General features: G+C 47.2%; 1 protein-coding gene across 1 annotated transcript; it reads left to right on the top strand.

Moving 5' to 3' along the window:
* The first annotated feature begins 6 nt into the window (after positions 1–6).
* Positions 7–22,667, top strand: LOC146350872 (uncharacterized). The gene is made up of 5 exons (XM_084841934.1): positions 7–166; positions 12,307–12,424; positions 21,518–21,596; positions 22,187–22,417; positions 22,511–22,667. The coding sequence occupies exons 2-5, from the start codon at positions 12,314–12,316 to the stop codon at positions 22,570–22,572; spliced, it is 483 nt and encodes a 160-aa protein (XP_084698060.1). The 5' UTR covers positions 7–166; positions 12,307–12,313; the 3' UTR covers positions 22,573–22,667.
* The last annotated feature ends 1,039 nt before the right edge of the window (positions 22,668–23,706 follow it).

Raw genomic sequence — 23,706 nt, 5'->3', positions numbered from 1 at the left:
GCTCACAGGCCCTGCAGTAGATACAATTTGATTGGTGGGATAAGAGGCAGGGCCTTTTCAGTGATGGCCCCTAATCACTAGAACTTCCTCCCTTGAAAGATACACTTGGCTCCTGCCCTATTTTCTTTGAGGAAGACCCTTTTTATATCCACCTTTAGATAGAAAGGTTAGTTTGGTTTGAGTTATTATTGCTCTTGTTTTCACTGTTGTTGTTTCTTATTAGGATGATCTGATACTGTGATGCTATGCTTGTTTTTGCTCTGATGCGTTTTATGCTGATCTTATAGTCTTTAGACATTTTAAGTAAATAACTGTTTGATCTTAATGTTTAGAAACTAATGTTTATTATTGTATTGCATTATTTTTGTTTAAAATTTCTTATTGTGAGCTGCATCAAGAAAATGTTTTGTTTTGAATGGTGACATAAAAGTAACTGGATATCAGATATAAAAATGTCTGATTTTTATAAAATATGGCATGATTTTATTGTATATAAAAATCAGAACATATGCAGCAATATTTGTCAAAGATTTGTCATAATCTTTCCTCAGATTATGGAAAAGAAACTAAATATAATTTGTTATTATGAAGAATCATAAAGAAAACCTCGAAGAAGCCAATGGATTCCACCCATAGTGTTGTAACCCTATGGAATATTCAGTCGATCAGGAAGAATATTCTGAGTAAACTCTCTTTTAAAGATGTAATGATAATGCAGCTGCAACATTTTTACTGGTTCAGTAACATAGCAAGAAATGCAAAACTTCTCGAGTTATTGGAGAAACATTCCTGGTTTGAACTTTGAAATTGTATTTGACTTAATAAATGTAATGGGGCCCTCCAGTGGTCATTTTACATTATGCCATAGAACTAATGCAAGTATTAATATGTACTCAAATATCCCTTGGAATGTCAGCTTAGGGCCAAAATACTTGTGATGGGCAGTTCTACAATCCTTCTTCACAACAGTTTTTGTTTTATATAAATGAAAAGCAGCTGCAGGAGACTGAAATCAGGAATGGAGGATAAGCAGGAATCCAAGCTGGTTTAACTAGTCTTCCTCCCTTCATTTTATCCCCACAACAATCCTGTGGAGAGTCAGTGACTTGCCCAAAGTCCCTCAGTGAGTTTCATGTCTGAGTGAGGATTAGAATCCAGATCTCCTGAGTCCTGGTCCAATACTCTAACCACTACATCATACTGCTATTTGTCTGCCCCAAATCACCCCCTCAGCTGTTTTTCTACACAGACAGGAAAAAAGATATGTGATATCCTTTTATGTGGGTGGGAAAGCAGGCTGAGGGTGATAGGAATTGTAGCCCAACACATCTGGAGGGCATCAAGTTGGGGAAGGCTGGTGTAGACCCTGTATCTTTGTCACATACACTCAGGAGTATCTAAGGCAGCCTTCCCCAAACCAGGTACCCTCCAGAAGTTTTGGGCCACAAGCCCCAGCATTCCTGGCCATGCTGGGGAAATCTGATCTTATGGCTATATTGGTGATGGAATTTATTTGCAGGCCTACGTCTGCACTTCCTGCTATTTTTGAATGCCTGTCAAAGGCTGATTATTTGCATCACAATCTATCACAGCTTTCCTCCATCTTGAATTCTGCAGAGATTTCTTATACTATATGAAACCAGGACCTGAAGTCCCAGGTGACAAATAAAGCTGGGGAAAGAGTAACTGCTTATCTTCACTTACACTCTCCCCCTTCTCTGCTGATTAGTCATAGATATTATCGGGATTCCTGAGGAGTTTCTATCAACGCATCTAATCTTCTGTGAATTCCTGAGTCCTTTCTCATTTATGCCGAGGAACAGATGTACTGCTGTCACATTATGTAACACACAGGAACCTTGATGCACGATAAGGAGGGTGAAAGAGCCACTGAGGAGTAAAGGGATGCAGCATTGCTGCTTGGCAAGCAAGGACAAGGGAAATGGAGAATTTTGAAATATACTCCTGTGTGCGTAGTTATGGCAGCAGGGTTGTTTGGGAGACAGTCTTAGGTAGGGCAAGAAGGAAAGGAAATGTTAACACGTGAAGTGCTGAACAGAAATATATTCCGATGTGTGTATGCTCCCTTTCCTGGAGCATTTGGGAAGTTAAGTACACAACCATGAGATATATTAGGAGCTGAATGTGTATAATCATGCAAATATTTACACTCCTGAAAATTTTTCTGAACAGTGATTTCGCTGAGGTTCATCATGTTCAGAATGCAAACCTGAGCAACTTGCAATGCATGTCTTTGCTATGAACTCAAGCATTACATTTATGCTTCTATTCAGCATGGATTTTAATCTGAACCACAGAGGGATTTCTCCATCTCACACCCAAACCCTGTTACCTGGCAGCAGCTCTAGGAGGCATATGCTTTCTCTCCCTAATGCCTGAAATGTGGTTCAAGTGCCAGGAGGAGGGGGGGGGAATTCCCAGAACTCCAAGTGACAGGGAAGAAGGGAGTGAGGACAGAGATTTCCCCTCTCCCCTCTTTCTACACTTTCATATTGCCCACAGGCAAATGCTGAAACTGGCTGTGTGCCTCCATCTCCCAAAATGTTTGGGCATATTTCAAGTGGAACAGGTGACACAAGTACCATGCTTTCTGCCATGGAGGAATTTTAGCAGATGGAGCCTTTATTATCACTGTATGATAAGCAGCAGGAGCCAGATCCTAACTAGAGATCCTAAGTTCTCCCCTGACAAATCACTTCCTATAGTTGGGGGTTTGTTTTCAAACTACCAAAACATTTTAAAGAGTGGCATTGATAACAATGGAATCCATGGTTCTTCTGGATTTGTATTTTCAGGCTTTGTGCTGTAGATAATGCTGAATGGGGTCAAACAGGAAAAAAGGAAGTGTATAAATTAAGCTAAGCTCTGGGATTCTGCAGAAAGGAAAGCAAAAACACAAAAACAAAACCCTGCAGAAGTGGAGTTGTTCCTTTACTCTGCATTGGAACATTTTATATTTGCTGGAGTGCTGGTGCAGAAAACCAAAGAGAGAAAGAGAATGTATGGTGAACAACATGTGATGGGTCATGCACAAAATCTGTTATCAGTGTTCAGAAATTATTTTCGTGCTGGAAGTCAGCTGAAGCAGAAACCAAAGCATAAGGGAACTGTGGAATAATAATGGAACAGAATTGGGGGAAGTTTGCCTTCAACAGAGGCATGGGGTAAGGTAGCCTACTTTCCAGATGACAGTCCCCTATTTTGGAGAGCTGGCAAAGGACAGTCCTCTGTGTGAAGGTGTGCTCTGTTTGAAGAGCTAACCAGCCCAAGTTTGGTTTAAAGTCAAGGAACCATAAGGAGGGAGAACAGCACAGGCCTTGAAGTTGCCCATCAACAGTTAGAACTTGCATAGCAGACTGAGCAGACGCATAGATCACCTAGTCAGACTTATCCACTATGATGAGATAGATTGTATTTTTATTTAAATTATAGTGATGGTTTTTAAATTTGCGTCTATGCATCTATATTTGCATATGCAAATATTAAGTAAATTGGCATGTCCTCTTTTGCCCTCTTTTTTGGTGATGCATTTCCTCTTTTTTGGCAATGCACAAGTGGACCCCCTATGGGTGGTGTTTATGTGTGGCGGCTTCCGCTTCTCTTGTTGCTTCCTTCTGGACAGTGGCGTAGATTGGGCCAAGACGGAAAAGGCAAGCATATAGGCAGTAGTAACAAGAAGTGGGTCCACTAAGGAAAGGGAACCCCCTAAGTATATCCTGCCCATGGGCCCCCAAGAGTTGAAGTCAGCCCGGGAGCAATGTACACTACAGCAAATCAGTTTTAATTTGGGCAATGATAATGGTGACAGCTGCCAGTCCTGAGGACGACTGTGAGTCCCTCTGCAAACGCTTTTTGGGGAGGAAGAATCAGGATGTCATTCAATTGCCCAGATGACTCTACCATCCCTGGGCATGATCCCCACTTTGCCACAGGGCATCTCCGTGTGTGTCTGCATTGCAGATTTGGGAAAATCCTGGTACAGTCTTAGAATATGCCATGTGTAGTGTAGCTCATACCTGTTTCTCCTGTGTTGATGGCAAAGACACAGACTTGTGTAATAAAGGATTTCACTGGAATGCTGCACAAAAGTAAGCCCATGAGTTGGTTGACCAAAGGTGAGAATTCCATTTTCACAGTACAGGAAACCATACAAGTTTGGGGTTAGGGTGAGGAAGTAGTGGTAAGCCAGGAGTGTTCCTTGTCCCAGAATATCCGAGTCCCACATAATATAACAGCAGCTCTTCATTTAAGAACATCCTTATTTCTTAATAAACTCCTGGCCAGGTCCTTGAATTTGAACATTTTATATGGTACTACCCTGACAATGGCCTGTTTTAGAGTTGAGAAAATGTCTCCCATTTAGCATTTAAATACGAATATGTGTGATTCTTGGGGTTCTTCCAGATGGAGGGCTCCTAGCTCTAGCAATCAGAAGGCACTGTACAGCTGTTCTGTCATTTTTTCCTTAAAGGATTGTCTGCATTAAGGAAAAAGATGGAAGAAGTGGTGGAAAAATATGAGAGGGCTATGACTGGAAAAGGACCCCTCGTAAAATTCCATGAAAGAGGCAGGATGATGGTGCCATAAACGCCTCATCTGGAAGCACCCTTCAACTAATTTCAGTGGGGCAATTATGGGCATCAAATGGTAAAAGACAAAGCAAGCAAAAACAAAAGGAGTTTTAATTCCATAGGGGGGGAAAAAAACATTGCTTTTTTTTTTATTTAAAGGTGATTGAACTCTGGGACTCCTTCTGTGTACTTTCCTGCCTAGTCAAGTGGCCTATTTTGGTTACTCTTACACTACCCCCCCTTTGTTTTCCTTTGAAAAGCTGGTGCATAAAGTTGATGTTTATTATTTATTATTATTACTAATTTTAAGAAATATATATATATATACCCTGCTTTGCCCCTCCAAACATAGGAGTTACTCAGTGGGGCCTACAAAATATGCTGTACTTGTGGTTTTAATTTTGTGAACTGTCCAGAGAGCTTTGGCTATTAGGCAGTATAGAAATTTAATAAATAAATAAATAAATATTTAAAAACATATAACCAATAATTTAAAGCACATTTACAACATGCTAAAAGCAGTACAAAGGCAACCACATAAACGAACCAGAACTAGCAGTCAGTAAATAAAATTGCAATGTTGAGCGGCTTCCTCACATCCATTTGTTTTTAAATACACACACTCCAAGAAGTAAGACAGTAATAACCTGTGAACATTTTAGGCCTGTCTGCGTGTGTCTCTCTCACCTGCAATCGCTAAGAAATATTTCATGAAGCTGTTTTGATTGCAAGAAGAAAAACCAGTTAACAAAATTCCTTTGTTCAGTTCTTTGGTTGCAAAGAACCATAATTTCACCTCACCTTCAACAGTTGTATTGATGGTAAAGTAGGAATACTTTCAAAATAGTGAGAATTGTCAGAATTACCAGGTATTCCCATAAGTAGGGTGGCCATGTGTCCTCCTTTACAGAGGAAAATCTTCTATTTGACGGGTTGACAGGGGACTGCCCTCTCTTTGGAAGGCTGTCCAGTCCAAATCTGGTTTAAAGCAAAAGAACCATCAGAAGGAAAAGCTGGGCCTTAAGGCTGCCCATCAACAGCACCTGGACAGCAGACTGAGCAAGGCACACAGGTCACCTGTCACAGACTAGTTCTGACAATCCCATCGGGAGAAGAAGCCATCATGGCTTCTCCCTCCCCTCCCCCCCAACTGCCATTTGCATAATTCTCCACAATGTAGCATGGGTTGGGGGGTCATCCAAGCCCTGCACATGGTGCAGCAGGGGTGGCTCTGTACCCACCTCACAACCCACAACTTGCAGTAGGGATTGTAGGGCGGGAGCAACACCACCCATGCAGCGCCATGTGCCGGGTTCAGATGACACGCGGGGGGCAGCGGGAGACACCACAATGGCTTCTTCTCCCTATGCGATCTTACAAACACCCCCACAGTCTTCCACACTATGGTGAGATGTACTTTAGTTCTATTTAAATTATAATTATTTCTAAATTTGCAACTATACATATAAATTAGCATATGCAGTACTTAAGCACATCAGTGCCCTCTTTTTTGGTAATGCATTTCCTCTTGTGTGGCAGTTAATAATTGGCCACCCTATTACATAGCACTTTTAGGTGTGCAGAGCACTCTGAGGTATTTATCTCATTTTTCCTTGTAACAGCTCAGGGAAGTGAGTCCATTAATAAAATCAGGCAAAGATCACTTCATAGCAAACGCTCTGATCTGGAAAGGAGCAGAAGAGCCAATGTTATAGAAATGCGCCATCTTGTGGTTTTTTATATATATTGCCGGGGTTTGTGGTTTAGCAGGTATGCATGACTGCTAATACACGTTACATATTTCTAGGACTAGGTGGGTTTTTTCGAGTGCTGTGCTGAAACCCCACCTGCCTCTTTTGCCACCTGTTTGTTTCTTTGCAAAAGAGGCAGCTGTTTTTCTGCCTCTTTAGCTGGGATGTTGAGAATTTCAGAGACATTTCTTAGGGTGTGGTGCTTCAGTTGTTCTCACTTTACTGTGAGGATGTGGCTGAGGGTTTGTGTGTGTAGTTTACCATTTTTAGCCCATTCAGCATCTCCAGCTGTTTAAGCTTTCTAAAAAGCCCACTAGAGGACTTAAGCCGGACTTCCTCCTTTGGGGTTTTCCAGTGTTGCTGTCAGCTGAGTGCCTGGAAGATGAGCAAAGAGTTGTTGTTGTTGTTTGTTGTTGTTGTTTGTTGTTGTTGTTAAAAGGACTTTTAACAACAACGAAACAGAACCCAAAAAGCCTCTGAAATTCTCACCCCTTCTCACCATTTTCAGGTGCAATTTCTTTTCGACCCTTCCCCCGGTGAATGGTCAAAAATAAATAGATTGAAAAATGCTAGTTTTTTCCCCACTTTCCCATATTAATTTGGACTAAACTAAATATGTATCTGATCATGTAAGGCAGACTTGCCCAGCCTATAATCCACAAAGCTGAATACAACCTGAGGTACATATATGATAGGGTTGTCGAACCTCTCTCAGCCTGAGGGCAGAATTCTATTTCACAGAAGCTCTGGAGGGCTGCATTCCAGTGGTGGGCAGAGCCTAAGGCTAAAGGGATGGGGACAAAAAGGTGAGCATATTTTAATTGAAAGCTCTTCCTGCCAGTAACTCAGCCTTAGGAGTGGCATTTTAGAATGGGGGGGAAATGGCACAAAAGCCGGGAAAATACGAAATGATAAGTTTTGGGGAGAAAGGGATGGGGCATGGAGAAGAGGGCCTGGCTATCTGAAGAACTGTAGAGGCCAGATTAGGACCCCAGTCGTGTGGTTCTTCACCCTGATATATGACTCACTTCCTGTTTTTTTACTCCCTGCCTGAAATTATTTATTATTTGTTTATTTAGTATGTTTTTATATTGCTCAAGAGCTGATGTGTTTTGACTACGGCCACAATACATGGTTAGTGGACTGCTTTGGTCTTGACAGATCACAACTTGGGCAGGCCTTGTCTATGCAAAACCTTCATCACGACGACATGGAGGAAGCAGGGTTCAGCCTTTGCATATGGAAACAGTACAACCTTCCTTTTTGCTCCCCAGCATGGACAGGCTCCCTGATAATATGTATTCTAAGGGGGGATACGGTGACTTAGTTACTGTTTTGAACCTTGGCAGCTCCTGCAGAGCTGGGAGTAGCAACAGTGGGTGGAGTTTCTGCTAAGTTGTCACTTCTGTGTGTGCTGAATAAAGAACAGTTGTGTTTGAGGCCTGCTGATTCTGCAATCGTTCCTCCTACCTATACAACAGCTACCCACCACTTCAGCTAAAATAGCTACAAGAATGGGAAGCTGTGACAAAATGAGAATGATCTAGTAAAGCAACTGAGCCACAAACCACAAACAAACATATCAGCTGGCCTGGGATATGACTGATCCTGCCACAATGCCCTGCAAGGGAAACAATCAATCACTTAGGCTGGATTTGTTCCGTCAGACTGTTGATTCATTTCAGTTCATATGGGCTGATTCATTTAGGACAGGGACATTGAACCTCTTTCAGTCCGAGGGCTCAATTCCATTTCAGAGAAGCTCTCGGGCTGCATTACAGTAGTGGGAAGAGCCAAATACCAAAAATACAAGCATATTGTAGCTTAAAGTTCTTTCTTTCTTTTTTGAATATATTTTATTTATTTTATTTTTATAAATGAAATAAACCATACCAAAATTACCAACAACCTAATCAATACTTCAATTTCCCAACAGTACAATACTCTGATGAGGACACCACAATAACAGAGAGAGAAGAAAAAAGAGAGAAAGAAAAAAGAGAAAAAGGGGGAAAGGGAGGATGAAAGGAAGTGAAGAAAAAAAGAAAAAAATCCCTCCCGTTCCCTCCCCCTCTCCCTCCCCCTCAAAAAATCAAGTTTAAACTCCAACACGCCCCCGGCCTCCGATGCCATTCTATTTTTAAAACTATATCTATAACCTTAACAATCTTACAGTTTAATAAACAACCTTACACTTCTATATCATATCATCAATCTTATATCAAGGAAACAGGTCTACAATTCATTCCTAAAAGCCTATATTATTATTATTACTACTATTATTAGTAGTTGTAGTAATAATAATGAAATATATATATAGTATTATATAATAATAAAACTTAATATAAACCTTCAACCATCAGTAATAAATTTTATACTAGATATATTATCTATTTTAAAATAAAAAATATAAAGAAAAGCAAGAAAAAATAAAAGAGAAAAGAGAATAAACCAATATATAATCATTTATCTTCTGATTTAGCCTGAGTCATATAGACTAAGCACAAACAGTTAACAAAGCTTGTTTGAAGATTCCAGTTCATGGGGTTGTAACAGAATTCTCACGCATTTTTACGTTACGCCAAGCCTCCGCCATTTCATGATTTAAAAACAACTTCATCTGACCTTCAGACACAATACAAAGTGTAGCAGAATATTTTAAGTAATATTGTAAGTTCATTTGTTTTGCCATGTTCTTTGCATTGATAAATTGCCTTCTTTACTCGCCACCTCTTTGATGTAGTCTGGGAATAACTTAACTTTATCTTGTTTCCAGGAAAGGCTTCCAGTCTCCCTTGCCAAGTGCAGGATATAATTCTCTGTGGAGACTTTTGCAAATTGAACTATGATGGTGTAATCAGTCCATTTAGCATTTGGCACACGAAATGCCTGCTCAATATCAAGCAAATAATCAGATGAAATAGGGAGAATCTCATGCAAAAGTTTATCCACAAAAATAGCCATTTTTACATCATTAGGCAGATTTTTAATCCCAATAATCTGTACATTGGATCTTTTCGTGAAGGCCTCCAGTTGAGAGATTCTATCAGAGATATTTTTAAAACAAATTTGTGTCGTAGTTTCATTTCCTGCCACTTGGTTTTCAAGCTCATTAATTTTCGTCTCCATTTTTTTCTATGATGCATTAATTAAATCTACAGCCCCTTGCAAGGCGGTGATGGAATTTTGGATTAAATCCAGCCTTTTGAATTGCTCCATAAATTGCAAAGATAAAGTATTTGCAATTTAGCGTAAAAGCGTGAATAATTCCCCTATATCTTCTGTCTTCAACACTTTTGACATAGAGGATGCAGGGGGAGTAGATGCCAGCTCCTTTCTTCTCCTCGGAACAGACATGTTTCTCTCAAACAGATCTTACAGGTCCTCCGATGTTCTCAAATATTGTTAACGTTTCTTAAATCATCCCTCAAAGGTTGTTGATATTTCTTAAAAGCATATATTATTATGGAACACATCAGCCCTGTTTTCTCCTATAAAATAGGAGTCTCATTACAGCTTTTTGCATTGGTAAAGCTCTGGGGAGATAATCCTGGAATCCAGCCCCCCCCCCCTCCACTATCGCATGGGAGTTACCTTTCTCCAAGATGTTCCCCAGAGCTGCTGCCTTGCCCCCCCTTCCGTTCCAGGGGGGAGATGAAAAGGTTTTTCAACCTTTTAAAAAGCTGTTTGAGAAAGCTCCCATGGAGACCCGTGGGAAGCTACCAGAGCGACATCGGTCCCAACCAGAAGTTCTATTGTAGCTTAAAGTTCTTACTTCCAGTAATTAAACCTCAGGAAAAGCATTTAAACCTTTCAGATTGTGGAAAAAATCATACAAAAGCTGGAAAGCCACCAAATGATAGGTGGGTGGGTGGGGGAGCAGGAACTACCTGGTGACATGGAAAAGGGGGTGTGACCATTTGGGGAAACCTGAAGGTAAGGCTCATCAACCCATCAGAGCTTTGTGAACATGCCCACTGAGCACCCACAAACACACTCAAGGTTTTGTGGGCACTCAAAGGCTATGCTCACAAAACCTGGATGGCCAAGCAAGGTTCAGCCATCCGTAGCTGAAATATTTACTCTTTGTCAATATCTGAAATGCTTAGATCACTTTCCTTTCATGGGAGTAACAACAGTGTGTGAAAATGTAGCCCCAGGACCAGGAATAATGTTACTATTTGGGGTTTGCTCCATAATTTCCTAGGCCATTGACTATAGTGGAGCTATCTGCTAATTATTATCCAGTTGTTTGACATGCAACTTTAATCAACATAGAGCCCATTAACTCATTACCTCCTTCTCTCCCACATAGTCAGAAACAGACCAACAGCTTGGCTGATGGCCTGGCTGGGGGTGGCAATGGAGCTATCACCCTAGCCAATAGCGGCCTGGATCACTTAGCTCAAGTTCCTGATAGGCACGGTTGCCAATGTTATTTATGAGAGTCCCCCTGGTAACTTGAGGTTCTAGAAACCAATAAACTATGAGAGGAAAAAGTACCAAAATCCACAATGGGTTAGTAAGTAACATCCTTTTGCCAAAAATTAACTAATTTAAACAAACCTTATAAACTCAAATTACAGTTGGTGACTGGTACGCCAAGTAGATGTTTTATTTTGTAAGTGAAATCAGCTACTCCCACTCAGGGCTAGCCCAAGCCATTTCTTTGCATCAGGCAAAGGCCTTCTGCCTCTCTCTGTGCCCACCCCGCTAGCCGTCAGCCGCTACTCACTCACCATTGCTGGTGCCACAGAGAAGCCAGCAGAAGTCTCATGAGACTTTGCCAAGCCTCTGGCAAAGTATCACGAGACTTGGTGAGATATCATGAGAGTTCGCTAAATCTTGAAAGACTAAGCCAGGTCTTTTGAGACTTGGCTGGGCGAGATGTTGGAGAGGCCTACATCAGCCCATATGGCCCAGCCTCAGCCTTGGGTGGCAGCTGACCCAATCAGGCGCTCTAGCTGTTGGCTTGCCGAGCTGGTTGCTGGCAGCCATGGAATGCCTTCCTGGGGAGCAGCCACTGCTCACTCACGTTCTCTTTTGTTTGAGGTGTGGTGCCTGCCATACTTCAGTCATAAGAGAAAGCCCCCCCCCCCCACAGTGCTCCAAGGCCCAGCCAGCTGGGTACCAGCAGTGGGGTCTGGAGTGGTGCAGAAGCAGTATTCTAGAGCAGCAGTCCCCAACCTTTTTGGCACCAGGGACTAGGGATGTACAAAAATGACTTACCTTTCATGGATTATGTTGATGGTGGCAGGGGAGGCGATCCGTCCCTCCCCCCGGAATCCTGGCCGGGGGGGGAGGTGCTCCGTTCCTCCCCGCGGAATCCTTGAACGGTTGGCTGTGCTCCACGGCAGCTCCACGGAGCAGCCGGCCAGGCCCGGCCCGGCCAGGCCAGAGCCATCCGCTGCCGAATTTCCGGCCGCGGAGGGCTCTGGGTAAAAACAAAACAAAAAACCGCGTATGCAGATGGCGGCGGCTATGGCCGCTGCCATTTGCATTCCTTCTTTTTGGCCATCTTAATCTATGTAAATATTTACGTAGACTATGACAGCGAAAATCAAGGGGAACGCAAATAGCGTAGCGGGCGCTATTTGCGTCCCTGTTTCATTCACCGTTTTAGCCTATGTAAATCTTTACGTAGGCTAAAACGGCGAATCAAAAGGGGACACAATTAGCACCCGCTACGCTATTTGCGTTCCCCTTGATTTTCGCCGTCATAGTCTACGTAAATATTTATGTAGATTAAGACGGTAAAAAGAAGGAACGCAAATGGCGGCGGCCATAGCTGCCATCATTTGCGTACGCGTTTTTTTTTTTAAACCCACCCCCAACCATGATAGGCTACGTAAAGATTTACGTAGCCTATCATGTCTTTTTTTTCTTTTTTTTTAAACCTAGCCATGATAGGCTACGTAAATCTTTACGTAGCCTGTCACGTCCTTTTTTTTTTTTTTCACAAGCCTGGAAATGGCGGCGGCAGCAGCTGGTTGGAAGACCGCCCTCCGCTGCCGGAGCCGCCGCTGGAGCCGCCGCTGGAGCTGCCACCGGAGCCGCCACCACCCAGAAGATCCACCCCAGGTAAGTCTCGTCCCGGGGGGGATCTGTGGGGGGGCGGGGGGGCAGGCCGTTCCGCCATAGATTTCGGGGGACTGAATGCACTGGCATTCAGCCTCACCGAGATCCGTGGCGGAATTCTCTGACATCCCTACCAGGGACCGGTTTCGTGGAAGACCATTTTTCCATGGACCGGCGGGATGGTTTCGGGATGCTTCAAGTAATAGGCTACGTAAATCTTTCCATAGCCTATTACTGCAAAGAACGCAGACGGCATTTGCGTCCCAGTGGCCTGAAGTCCGCAAGCGGCCAGAGCTGGCCGGCGGCTCCGCGGACTCGCCGTGGAGCAGAGCCAGCCAGGGCCAGCAAGGATTCTGGGGGGGGGAGGGATGAATCGCCTCCCCCCCTGCAGACCCCTGCAGACCCAAGGTAAGGGGGTTTCGCACACCCCTACACTCACCTCCTGCTGTACGGCCCGGTTCCTAACAGGCCATGGACCAATACTGGTCCGTGGCCCAGGGGTTGGGAACCCCTGCTCTGCAGCATACATTAGGGTGCCAGACTGGCCATGGAGTGCCCAACCAAGCAGCTGCTGCCAATGGGCTTGTTCTGACAGCTCGGGCAATATAGCAGTGGGGGCTCAGACAGGAGACAGCAGGGCTGAATCTACACATCGCAGTTTTACTGTTATCATACTGCAGTGATAACTATCGGTGCCCACTGGTGTCATGTGCACCAATAGTTATCACTGCAATATGATAACGGTAAAACTGCTAAGTGTAGATTCAGCCCAGGTGACTGCCACCCTTCCCAACTGGCCACCTGAGATGAGTATTTCAGTGTGGCTCATGATTGAGCTAGGCTTGTTTCACCCCATCTCAGCACCAGTTTTTGTTTTGTGTTTCCAGTTGGGAAAAATGACAATGATACTAGTTGCAGTGAGAAGGAAGGGGAGTCCTCCAGCCCCTAGGCCTCTCAGAAGCTTAAAAAGGGCCACCCGCTGCAAGTGCTTTCCAGTCAGCAGCAGCCAAGCAGAGCATATCCCTCAGATCGCTGCTGAGCAGGGTTTTTACATGTCTACCTTCTCCTGGCAACTAAAGGCAGAGAAACACATATACGGATGGACAAATTCACTGTGGTCCAGGTCACACACGGCTCACCAGACCCCCACTGGCTGCCCGCCGCCCACGGTGAGTTGCCGGGTGGTCCACAAGCACCTGCCAAGCAGTCTGCGACCGCCCCATCCTTTGGCCCTTTTTGTAAAGGCAGATTTACACAAACAGTGGCCAAAAAGTGGCTAATTATGCAAGATTACATGTGTAAATGGCCATTTATGCCTGTAATCTTGTGTAAATGGTCGCTTTATGGCTGCCATTTGCGTAAAATCAGCCTTAACAAAAAAGGCCAAGATGCCATTTTGCGGCTTGGCAAGGGATTGGGGATCCCCACACTTGCCCAACTTGGCACGCGCCAAGTTGAGCAAGTACAGGGATCTGTGGACTGGTGTCCAGGGGGCCAAGCCTCTGATTTTTTAGCAGGCCTCGAGCCCCAGCTGGATGCCCGCATGTCAGGAACACCCTAGCGTTCAGTACACTCCAATAGCCAACTCAAGGCACAGACAAAAGGATTCTTTTCAAGGCTTTAATCCTTTTACAACTTAATGACTCTTTCAGATGCTAATCACCAACGACTAAGCAATGAACAGCAAAGTAGCCTATGCTCCGAGTAGGCAGTTGATCCCCATTTGAAGGAGAATCACTTGAAGACCCTGAACTTATGGGCTAGGGAGAGATCCTTCCTCTTTCCCTTGGGTCCACGGGAGGAGGCCGTTGCTTGTGCGCCAAACGGGTGCTACACCTCCATTCCACGCCCTCCATCGCTCGTCACTCCCTGCATCTGCGTCGAGCATCTAGCAAGCCCCCCTCCCGCACTTTCTCACTGCTAGGATCACTATCTATCTCAGGAATGCTGGCAGGAGGAATTTCTGCCAGCTGCTGGCTCCTCTCCCACAGATTGCTGATCCTCCTCAGAATCAGAACTGCTCTCGGGTTCTATCGGCTCAGTTTCCACCATGACATCATGCCCACTCCCATGAGGCCCCCCCTCGTGCTCTTCCCCTGGGGCCCTGGGTTTGTGGGGGTACAGCTGGTGAAAGCGCCTCAGCAGTAATGGAGCATGCCCATTTTCTGTGGGTTCCCAGGTTCGCTCATCTGGCCCATACTCCTTCCAGTCCACTAGATACTGCAGGCAGCCGCGAGAAAGGCGGGAGTCCAGAATCTCCGCGACCTCAAACTCCTCCTCCCCCTCCACCAGCACCGGCGGTGGGGGGGAACTGACCGAGCAATGAGGGTCGCCAGAAACCAGGGGGGACAGCAAGGACCAATGAAAAACAGGATGGATCTTCATGGAGGGGGGGAGAGCCAGGCGAAAAGCAACAGGGTTAATCTGGGCCGTAATCTGGAAAGGCCCCATGTGGTGAGGTACAAGCTTCCTTGCAGGAGAGTGAGAGGGGAGGTACTGCGTGGACAACCAAACCCAGTCCCCCAGTTGCAGAGACGGACCTGGCTGGTGCCGCTGGTCTGCAGAGGCCTTGTAGGCTGTCTTGGCTTGCTCGAGGGAGTCCCATAAGAGGTGGTGTACCGCTCGCAACTCCTCTAAAAAGTCATGGGCCGCTGGCACTGAAGAGGGAGCTAAGGTGGATGGGAAAGCCTTGGGGTTGTAACCAAAATTGGCAAAAAAAAGTTTGGTGGGTGGAAGCATGGCAGGCATTGTTATAAGCAAATTCTGTGAGAGGCAGCAAGGAAAACCAGTCATCTTGCTGGTAATTGACATAACAGCACAAATATTGCTCCAGGGTCGCATTGGTGCGCTCAGTCTGACCGTCCGTCTGTGGATGGTGGGCGGAGGAAAGACGGAGCATCACATGGAGAAGCCCAAGTAGCTCCCTCCAGAAATGAGCAGTGAATTGGGCAGCCCTATCCGAAATGAGACCCTCGGGCCATCAGTGGAGCCGGAAAACATGCGCCAAAAACAGCTCCACCGTCTACCTGGCTGTGGGCAACCCAGAGCAGGGGATGAAATGGGCCATCTTAGAAAACAAATCCACCACCACCAGAATGGTGGTCTTATCGTGTGAGTGAGGCAAGTCAGTGATGAAGTCAAGGGAGAGCAGTTTCCAAGGTCCTGAGGGGGTAGGCAGGGGGTGAAGCAAGCCTGTGGGCTTGCCTGAGGGGGCCTTCACCCGCTGGCAGGTTGGGCAGGAGGCGACATAGGTCTTGATGTCCTGACACACACGAGGCCACCAAAAATCCCGCGTCACTCCGTGCAGGGTCTTGGCGAAGCCAAAATGCCCAGCGGTGGGGGAGTCGTGGCACTGATGGAGGACCTTCTCGCGGAGGGGTCTAGAAGGCACATAGACACGACCGGAATGGTAAAGCAGGCCACCTCGCAAAAAGAAGGGGGTAGAGTGGGGGGGCAGAGGCTAGCCCCAATTCCTCCACTTTTGTGCAAACAAAAGCATCCTGAGCCTGTGCAGAGTGAAGGAGCTCCTCCCAACAGCGAGGCACTGCAGCTGCTGCCAGGCTCTGTGGGGGAAGAATCAGAGAGGGGGGGATTTCCCTCACCCCCTGGCTGGAAGTCCGGTTTACGAGAAAGAGCATCCGCTTGTAGGTTGTCAGAGGCCTTCACATGGCAAATCTTAAGATGGAACCGGGGGAAAAAAAGTGGCCACCTAATCTGCCTCTGGTTTAAGGCACGGGCTGTCTGAAGATGTTCCAGGTTGCGATGGTCGGTTCTAACTTCAACTGGGTGCTGTGCCCCCTCCAGCAGATGACGCCAGGACTCCAAAGCGGACTTGATGGCCAACAGTTCCTTCTCCCAGATGGTATAATTCCTCTCAGACATGTTCAGCTTCCTGGAGTGGTAGGCGCAGGGTTGCAACCCGCTGCCCGCCTTGATCTGGCTGAAAAAGCACCGCCCCCACCGCAAAGTCAGAGGCATCAGTTTGCACCACAAAAGGCTTCCTGGGGTTGGGATGTAACAGGATCGGCTCAGAACAAAAAAGCTTCTTAAGTTCCTCGAAAGCCTGTTGGGCAGATGCCGTCCAATGAAAAGGAGATTTCCTGCCCTTAAGGAGGTCCGTGAGAGAGATGTCAGCTGAGCAAAGCTGGGCAGGAACTTTCTGTAAAAATTAGCAAAGCCCAGAAAACTTTGCAAGTCCTTCTTGGTGGATGGAGCCTGCCAGGAGAGGACACCCTGGACCTTTGCAGGATCCATCCTGATACTATCAGCTGAGATAATGTAGCCAAGATAGTCCAAAGAGGTTAGGTCAAATGCACATTTCTCCAGCTTGGCATAAAGATGGTGCTCGCGGAGGCGCTGGAGGACGGCGGAGACATGGTGCTGATGGGCGTGGGGGTCCTCAGAAAATATAAGTAAATCATCAAGATACACAATGAGGAAAGTGTCCAAATAGTCCTGGAAGATGGCATTCATAAAACGCGAAAATGGGGGGGGGGCACAGGTGAGCCCAAACGGCATCACTAGGTATTCATACGCTCTGTACCGGGTGCCGAAAAAGGTCTTCCACTCATCCCTCTCCCGGATGCGAATCAGAGTGTAGGCGCCATGCAGGTCCAACTTTGTGAAAATCTTGGCTCGCCCCAGGCACTCCAGCATCTTCGGTATGAGGGGGAGGGGGTACTTGTCGGGGATCAAGACCGAATTGAGGGCTCTGTAGTCGTGCACTGGGCAGAGTTCTCCAGATTTTTTGGTCACAAAGATAGTAGGGGCACAGGCGGGGGAGGAGGAAGGGCGAATGAAGCCACGTCTGAGGTTTGTGTCCAAAAACTCCTGCAGAGCTCGAAGTTCCAGCTCCGACATCGAATACAGTCGGCCAGCAAGGATGGTCACCCCTGGAATGAGGTTAATGGCACAGTCAAATGGGCGGTGTGTGTGGGGGAGCTGGTCAGCCTCCTTCTTGTCGAAAACATCCTGAAAAGCTGCATACTTCTCTGGGAGGATCACAGTAGCTGATGAACTGCCAGAAGCAGATGAGGAGGGGGAGGAAAGGGTTAAGGCCTGGACTGGGACTGGCGCCTCGATCGGGAGACAATGCTCCCGGCAGTAGGGAGATGCAAAATCCACTTGCTGAAGCTCCCAAGAAATCTGAGGATTATGCTTAGAGAGCCAGGAAACACCCAGCACGATTGGGTATTGGGGAACCTTGGCCAAGTGAAACTGTATCTGCTCAACATGGGACTGGGCACGCAGAGTGAGCGGAGCTGTAATCCGGGTCACCGTGCCCAAAGAAAGAGGACACCCATCGATGGTCTCCAATGCCAAGGGGACAGGAAAAGGCAGGGTAGGAATCTTGTGGAAAAAGGCGAATGTTTTGTCCATGAAACTGGTCATAACCCCTGAGTCCACTAAAGCCAGGGCCTCCACCCCACCCCACTGGGAGAAGCGGAGGTGAACATGGAATAGCAGATGGGAGGGGGGTTGAGGAAGGCACCCACCAGGTGTGGAACCAACCCCCACACTGGAGACCCCCCAACAGGCTTGGGGGGCAGCCTAGTCAGGCCTGGGGGTGAGGAGGAGGAGGAGGAGGAGGAGTAAGGAGAGGAAGGGGAGGCAGAGGAGCTGCGGGTCTAATGCAGCAGGTTTTGGCGAAATGTCCCAGTTTTCCACACCAAAAGCATCAGCGCTCAGTGTGCCGCCGCTCTAGCTCCTCCGGTGGCAGTGGGGCTCGGGTAGCTCCCAGCTGCATCAGGGTCTCCTCCATCCGCACCGCAGGGGCGGGGGGTGGGGGAGGGGGCAGGAAATGGGGGGGAATGGGAGGAGGGAAATCTCAGACCCCGCCGGGTCTGCCAGCTGACTATCTATCTGGAGGCAGGTCTGGATGAGGTCCTCCAAGGTAGGTGGGCTAGGCATGCGTGCCAACTCATCCAAGATCTCGTCATTCAAACCGTCCAAAAACTGAGCCACCAGCACGGCATCATTCCACTGTAAATCCTGCATCAGCAAGCAAAAAGTTGTCGCATTGCTGGAAACTGAGTCCTTGCCCTGCCTGAGGCGGCGAATCTCCTGAGAAGCCATCTGCATGCACAGGGGGTCACCGAAAAATCTGGCCATCGCTGTCATGAAACCTTGATAGTCCCCGAGCAGGGGGCCATTAGCGAGAAGAAGTCCTGAAGCCCATTTAGCTGCCACGCCTGAAAGTAGGTTAATGATGAAGCCCACACGAACCTGTTCCATCAGGAAATCCTCAGGTCGAAGGCGCATGTACAGCTCCGAATGGGCCCGGAAAATCTGAAAAAGTCCTTTCTCCCCCTAAAACTTCTCTGGCAAAGCCACTGGGCACTTGCAGCAAGGGGGAATCGGAGGTGGTGGGGGTTGAACCGCAGCTTGTAGATTCTGTACGGCAGTCGTCAGTTGAGCCACTTGATCAAGGAGAATCTGGTTCTCTTGCACCAGAGCTTGCACCACCAGGTCCCTGGCACCCTCCATTCGGCAGTAGGAGGAGAGAGAGAGAGAGAAAAAAGAACGGGGATCAAGCTGTCAGGAGCGCCCTAGCAGCCTCTTTCAGTACACTCCAATAGCCAACTCAAGACACAGACCAAAGGATTCTTTTCAAGGCTTTAATCCTTTTACAACTTAATGACTCTTTCAGATGCTAATCACCAGTGACTAAGCAATGAACAGCAGAGTAGCCCATGCTCCGAGTAGGCAGTTGATCCCCGTTTGAAGGAGAATCACTTGAAGACCCTGAACTTATGGGCTAGGGAGAGATCCTCCCTCTTTCCCTTGGGTCCACGGGAGGAGGCTGTTGCTTGCGCGCCAAACGGGCACTACACCTCCATTCCATGCCCTCCATCGCTCGTCACTCCCTGCGTCTGCGTCGAGCATCTAGCAAGCCCCCCTCCCACACTTTCTCACTGCTAGGATCACTATCTCAGGAATGCTGGCAGGAGGAATTTCTGCCAGCTGCTGGCTCCTCTCCCACAGATTGCTGATCCTCCTCAGAATCAGAACTGCTCTCGGGTTCTATCGGCTCAGTTTCCACCATGACATCATGCCCACTCCCATGAGGCCCCCCCTCGTGCTCTTCCCCTGGGGCCCTGGGTTTGTGGGGGTACAGCTGGTGAAAGTGCCTCAGCAGTAATGGAGCATGCACATTTTCCGTGGGTTCCCAGGTTCGCTCATCTGGCCCATACCCCTTCCAGTCCACTAGATACTGCAGGCAGCCGCGAGAAAGGCGGGAGTCCAGAATCTCCGTGACCTCAAACTCCTCCTCCCCCTCCACCAGCACCGGCAGCTATTTTTTATTTTTTATTTTATTTTTATTTTATTATTGCATTTATATCCCACCTTTTTTCCTCTTTCAAGGAACCCAAGGCGGCTTACATTCTCCTCCTCCTCTCCGTTGTATCCTCACAACAACAACCCTGTGAGGTAGGTTGGGCTGAGAGTCTGTGACTGGCCCAAAGTCACCCAGTGAACTTCCATGGCCAAGTGGGGACTAGAACCCGGATCTCCCGGCTCCCAGTCCGTCACTCTCACCACTACACTACACTGGCTATTTGCGTTGCCCTTATTTTCGCCGTAGTCTACGTAAATCTTTACGTAGACTAGACGTGCCAAAATAAGGAACGCAAATGGCGGTCCCCATGGGAGCTGCCATTTGCGTACGAGCTTTTTTTTTTTTCAAACTCACCTGTGATAGGCTATGTGACGATTTACATAGCCTATCACGGCTGACTTTGGGAATCTAGCCGTGATAGGCTACGTAAATCGTTACGTAGCCTATCACGGGTGTGTGTGTGTTTTTTTACTTTACTTTTTTTTTCGCGGCCAGGTAGACGGGGCGCTCCCCCCCGGCCTGAATTTCGGCCGGGCGAGGTGGGGCGCCTCCCCCCTCTTGCCTGAACTTCGGGGGGAGAACCGAAGCACCTCCCCCCCACCGCAAAGCAAGCTGCGGGACGAGGTAAGTCCCTTTTGTCCATCCCTACTGGAATGTTTCCCGCCCTCTGTGCGCTCCCCCACTGTCTTGTTTTCTCGGGCAGGGACAGGGACTGTGATTTTATTAATTTCTGTGTATTTGTGCTTGAAGTTCCTTGCGTTTACTGGTCTTGTTAACCTAACCGCCTCCCAAATAAAAAAAAAAATGGGGCTGCAGCTCCACTTCCACAAAATCTGTTGTCAACTTCCTGCTAACTTCCTGAATGTTGTCTGCATCTGCGTTTGTGTCTGTGTGGTGATTTGTGGGTGGAGTTCTGTTGTGTGGTGGTGGTGGTGTGTTAGTGGTGGTGCTTAGTGGATTTTCTTGTGTCAGTGTTGTTTGTGCATTGTGGTGGTTTTGTCTGGTCTGTGTGTGTGTGTGTGTAGTTAAGTGGTGGTTGTGCGTGGCTGTCTGGTGTGTATAGTAGTGTGTGTAGTAGTGTGGCTGCTCTAAAATGGCTGCATCAGTTCTTGGCAGGAGGTGGGACCATGAGGAGACCAAGGCCCTCCTCATTAACATTTAGGAGCAGCGAGGTGGTGGCAGCGCTGTTTGGCAGCTGCTCCTGCCACAATGAAATTTATTGAGCCCGGATAAAGAGGAGGATGGAGCGAGCGGGCCACCATCGCACGACGGGACAATTGCGGTCCAAATGGAAGGCACTAAAGCAGTCCTTCATGAGGGAGGGGATGGCTGCTGCTGAGAGGAGGGCACCGCTGTCCAACCCACCCCCCCACTACTGGCGCATCCACAGAGTGTGGGTCAAGGCAGGCCAGCCCCCATTTTCGCAGAGGCATATGCCTGGTACGTTATATTTATTCCATCCCATCATCAAGCTTAACTAAATATGAAAACAAGGATGTGTACTGAAAATGAAGCTATCTCTTTGTGGTCGCATGTGGAAACAAACAAATCCTGACATTTAGCCTGCAATCCTATGCTTGTTGATTTTTTCTGTCCCATAGACTTGGACAGAAAAAGGTCCCATCATCTTCCGGCCACTTTGGCTGGTTGAAGGGATGCTGGGAACTGCATTGCTTTTTCCTGTACAACCACATGCATAGGATTATGCGGGCCTGGCTACAACTCATATTACACACTGACATGCTGTCCATTTCCAGGGAAATGCTGCTGCCGGTCTCTGCACAGTGCACACAGGGGGAGTGGCACCAGCCCAGCAGCAACAGGACCAGCCTCTCGGTGTGTGCACATCATCCTTCTTCATGTAGTGATTGCTGAATTTTTGCACCCCACCCTCCCCACCTTTCTACCAAGACATTGGCACTCAAGTCAACTCATGAGCAAGTGTTCATCTGAGAGCTTGGAGATCTGGGTATAGTCCACTCAGCCATGGAAGCTCGCTGGGTGACTTTGGCCCAGTCAGAAACAACACTTTGGCCCAGTGTTGTTGTTGTGAGCGTTAAATGGAGAGGAAGAGGATAATGTGAGCCGCCTTGGGTTCCTTGCACTAGGAAAAAAGGTGGCATTTATGCAATGCATCAATAAAATAAATAAATACCATGGCATTGTAAATGTAGAAATGGGGTGACTAGAAGTGCAATCCTGTGCATGTTTACAGAAGTCCAGCAGTCCCCATCATGCCAAAACTGTCAGCACTGTATAATCTGCCTCCTTAATTATCACCTCATTATTAGACCTTGTGGTGGGAGGACAGAATCAGTGGTTCTTATGTAGTGGGGATGGTGATAGACAGATCAATCAATGACTGTGGTTTTGTTCACTCACCGCATATATAAATGCATTCATTCTGTTACTGTGACATCCCACAGCTGCGCATCGTGCCTTGCTGGCGGACGAGGCACTGAGGGCCGCAGAGAGGGAGAGGAGAGAGGAGGAAGAGGAAGAAGAAGAGGAGGAAGATGAGGAGGAGGAGATTGAAGAGCCAGCAGCAAGAGGAGCAGCATTTATGGAGGAAGGCCACCCTTCTTCCACAGATGAAGCCTCTCCTCTTGTGCTCCTGAGGCGTCTCTTGACAGATGTCCAGAGGCTCAGCAGGACCTGTAAGTAGTACTACAGAATGGCACCTGAGCTAACAACTCTGACTGCAAGATGCATATTACCATTGTGCTTTATTCTTCTCTTTCTACACACAGGTGATGACCTTCAAAGAAGGGTGGAGGCCATGGAGCGGGAACTGCATCCTCCTCCGAACTGAGGCCTGCAGCCAGCCAGTGCCCAGCCCCAGCCCAATGTTACAATTGTTTCTGTGTTTTGTTTTGATCTGTTCTGTTTGTATATAAAGTTCTTTCTAAAAAAAAAGTTAACAATTCCTTGGTTCAAGTCCACAGATATAATTTTTTAAATCTAGATCATTTTACACATTGATCTCTGTGTTCGCTTACTGTTAACCACAACAAGAATGCTTTCCCAGCCAAACAAGCCCAGCTGCTGTAAGCTTCCCTCATAGGGAGATGGTCAGTCAGCATCCCTGATGTTATGAAGTATGCTTTATTTTACGTGGAGGTGCATATCACGTACATGTAAACTAAACACATGCCAGAGGGATCTTTTCACATAGAACTCTTGGTGCTTAGGAAAACCCAAAAGCTGAGGGAGTCAAGAGAAAGACCACAACAAGGTCTTTGAAAGCAATTCCTTGATTTATGAAAGAAGAATTTAAAACAAATTAAAAGCACACATCAAGAGAATTAGAACTATACATACATTTGGGGAATCAGAATCATACTAACATTCAGAGGGGTAAAGATACACATATACAGTCAATAGCGAAGTACACTGGCATGCATAGAAAATTGTGCATGTGTGTAGTAGGGATGTACGCTGTTGCATAGTCCGCCACACACAGCTGGGCAGCGCAACTGGACTCTGCATGTGAGTTATTATAAAGCTCTGCTACATATTGCCAGTGCTTTGGGCTCTGCCCAGGCCAGACAGGGACTGCTTGTTTGGACAAAGTTCTGAGGGACACCTCAGTGAGACCACACTCACAATTATATGATTCTGCCTCACTGTCCCTCAGAACTCTGGCTCACATTAGCAGCAGTATCATCATCCCAGGGGTCCTCCTCATCACTTGATGACTGCTGTACTCTCTGCTGACAGCTGGTGGTGGTGGTGGAGGGAGGTGCTGCTCGGGAATCCATTCCCTGTTGGAGCGTATGAAGGCAAGGGTGGAGACATGTTCCGGTGTGAGTCTGCTTCGGCGGGTGGTGGCAATGTTGCCAGTGGAGGAGAAAAGCCTTTCAGAGGACACACTCGAGGGAGGGCAAGATATTGTCAAGGGCTCCTTGGAGGGCTCTCTCAGTCTAATCCAGTAGCCAAGTCCAGA

This window comes from Heloderma suspectum, chromosome 3 (assembly GCF_057233095.1).
Source record: "Heloderma suspectum isolate Gila_16-S chromosome 3, 16-S_ref, whole genome shotgun sequence".
Classification (NCBI taxonomy): domain Eukaryota; kingdom Metazoa; phylum Chordata; class Lepidosauria; order Squamata; family Helodermatidae; genus Heloderma; species Heloderma suspectum.
This window is presented reverse-complemented; position numbering and strand designations above follow the sequence as displayed.

Coding starts and splice junctions, on each gene's coding strand:
- LOC146350872 (XM_084841934.1), top strand. CDS start 12,314: ATGGCGGCGGCAGCAGCTGGTTGGAAGACCGCCCTCCGCTGCCGGAGC. Junction 12,425..21,517: donor ACCCAGAAGATCCACCCCAG/GTAAGTCTCGTC, acceptor GTCCATTTCCAG/GGAAATGCTGCTGCCGGTCT. Junction 21,597..22,186: donor GCAACAGGACCAGCCTCTCG/GTGTGTGCACAT, acceptor GACATCCCACAG/CTGCGCATCGTGCCTTGCTG.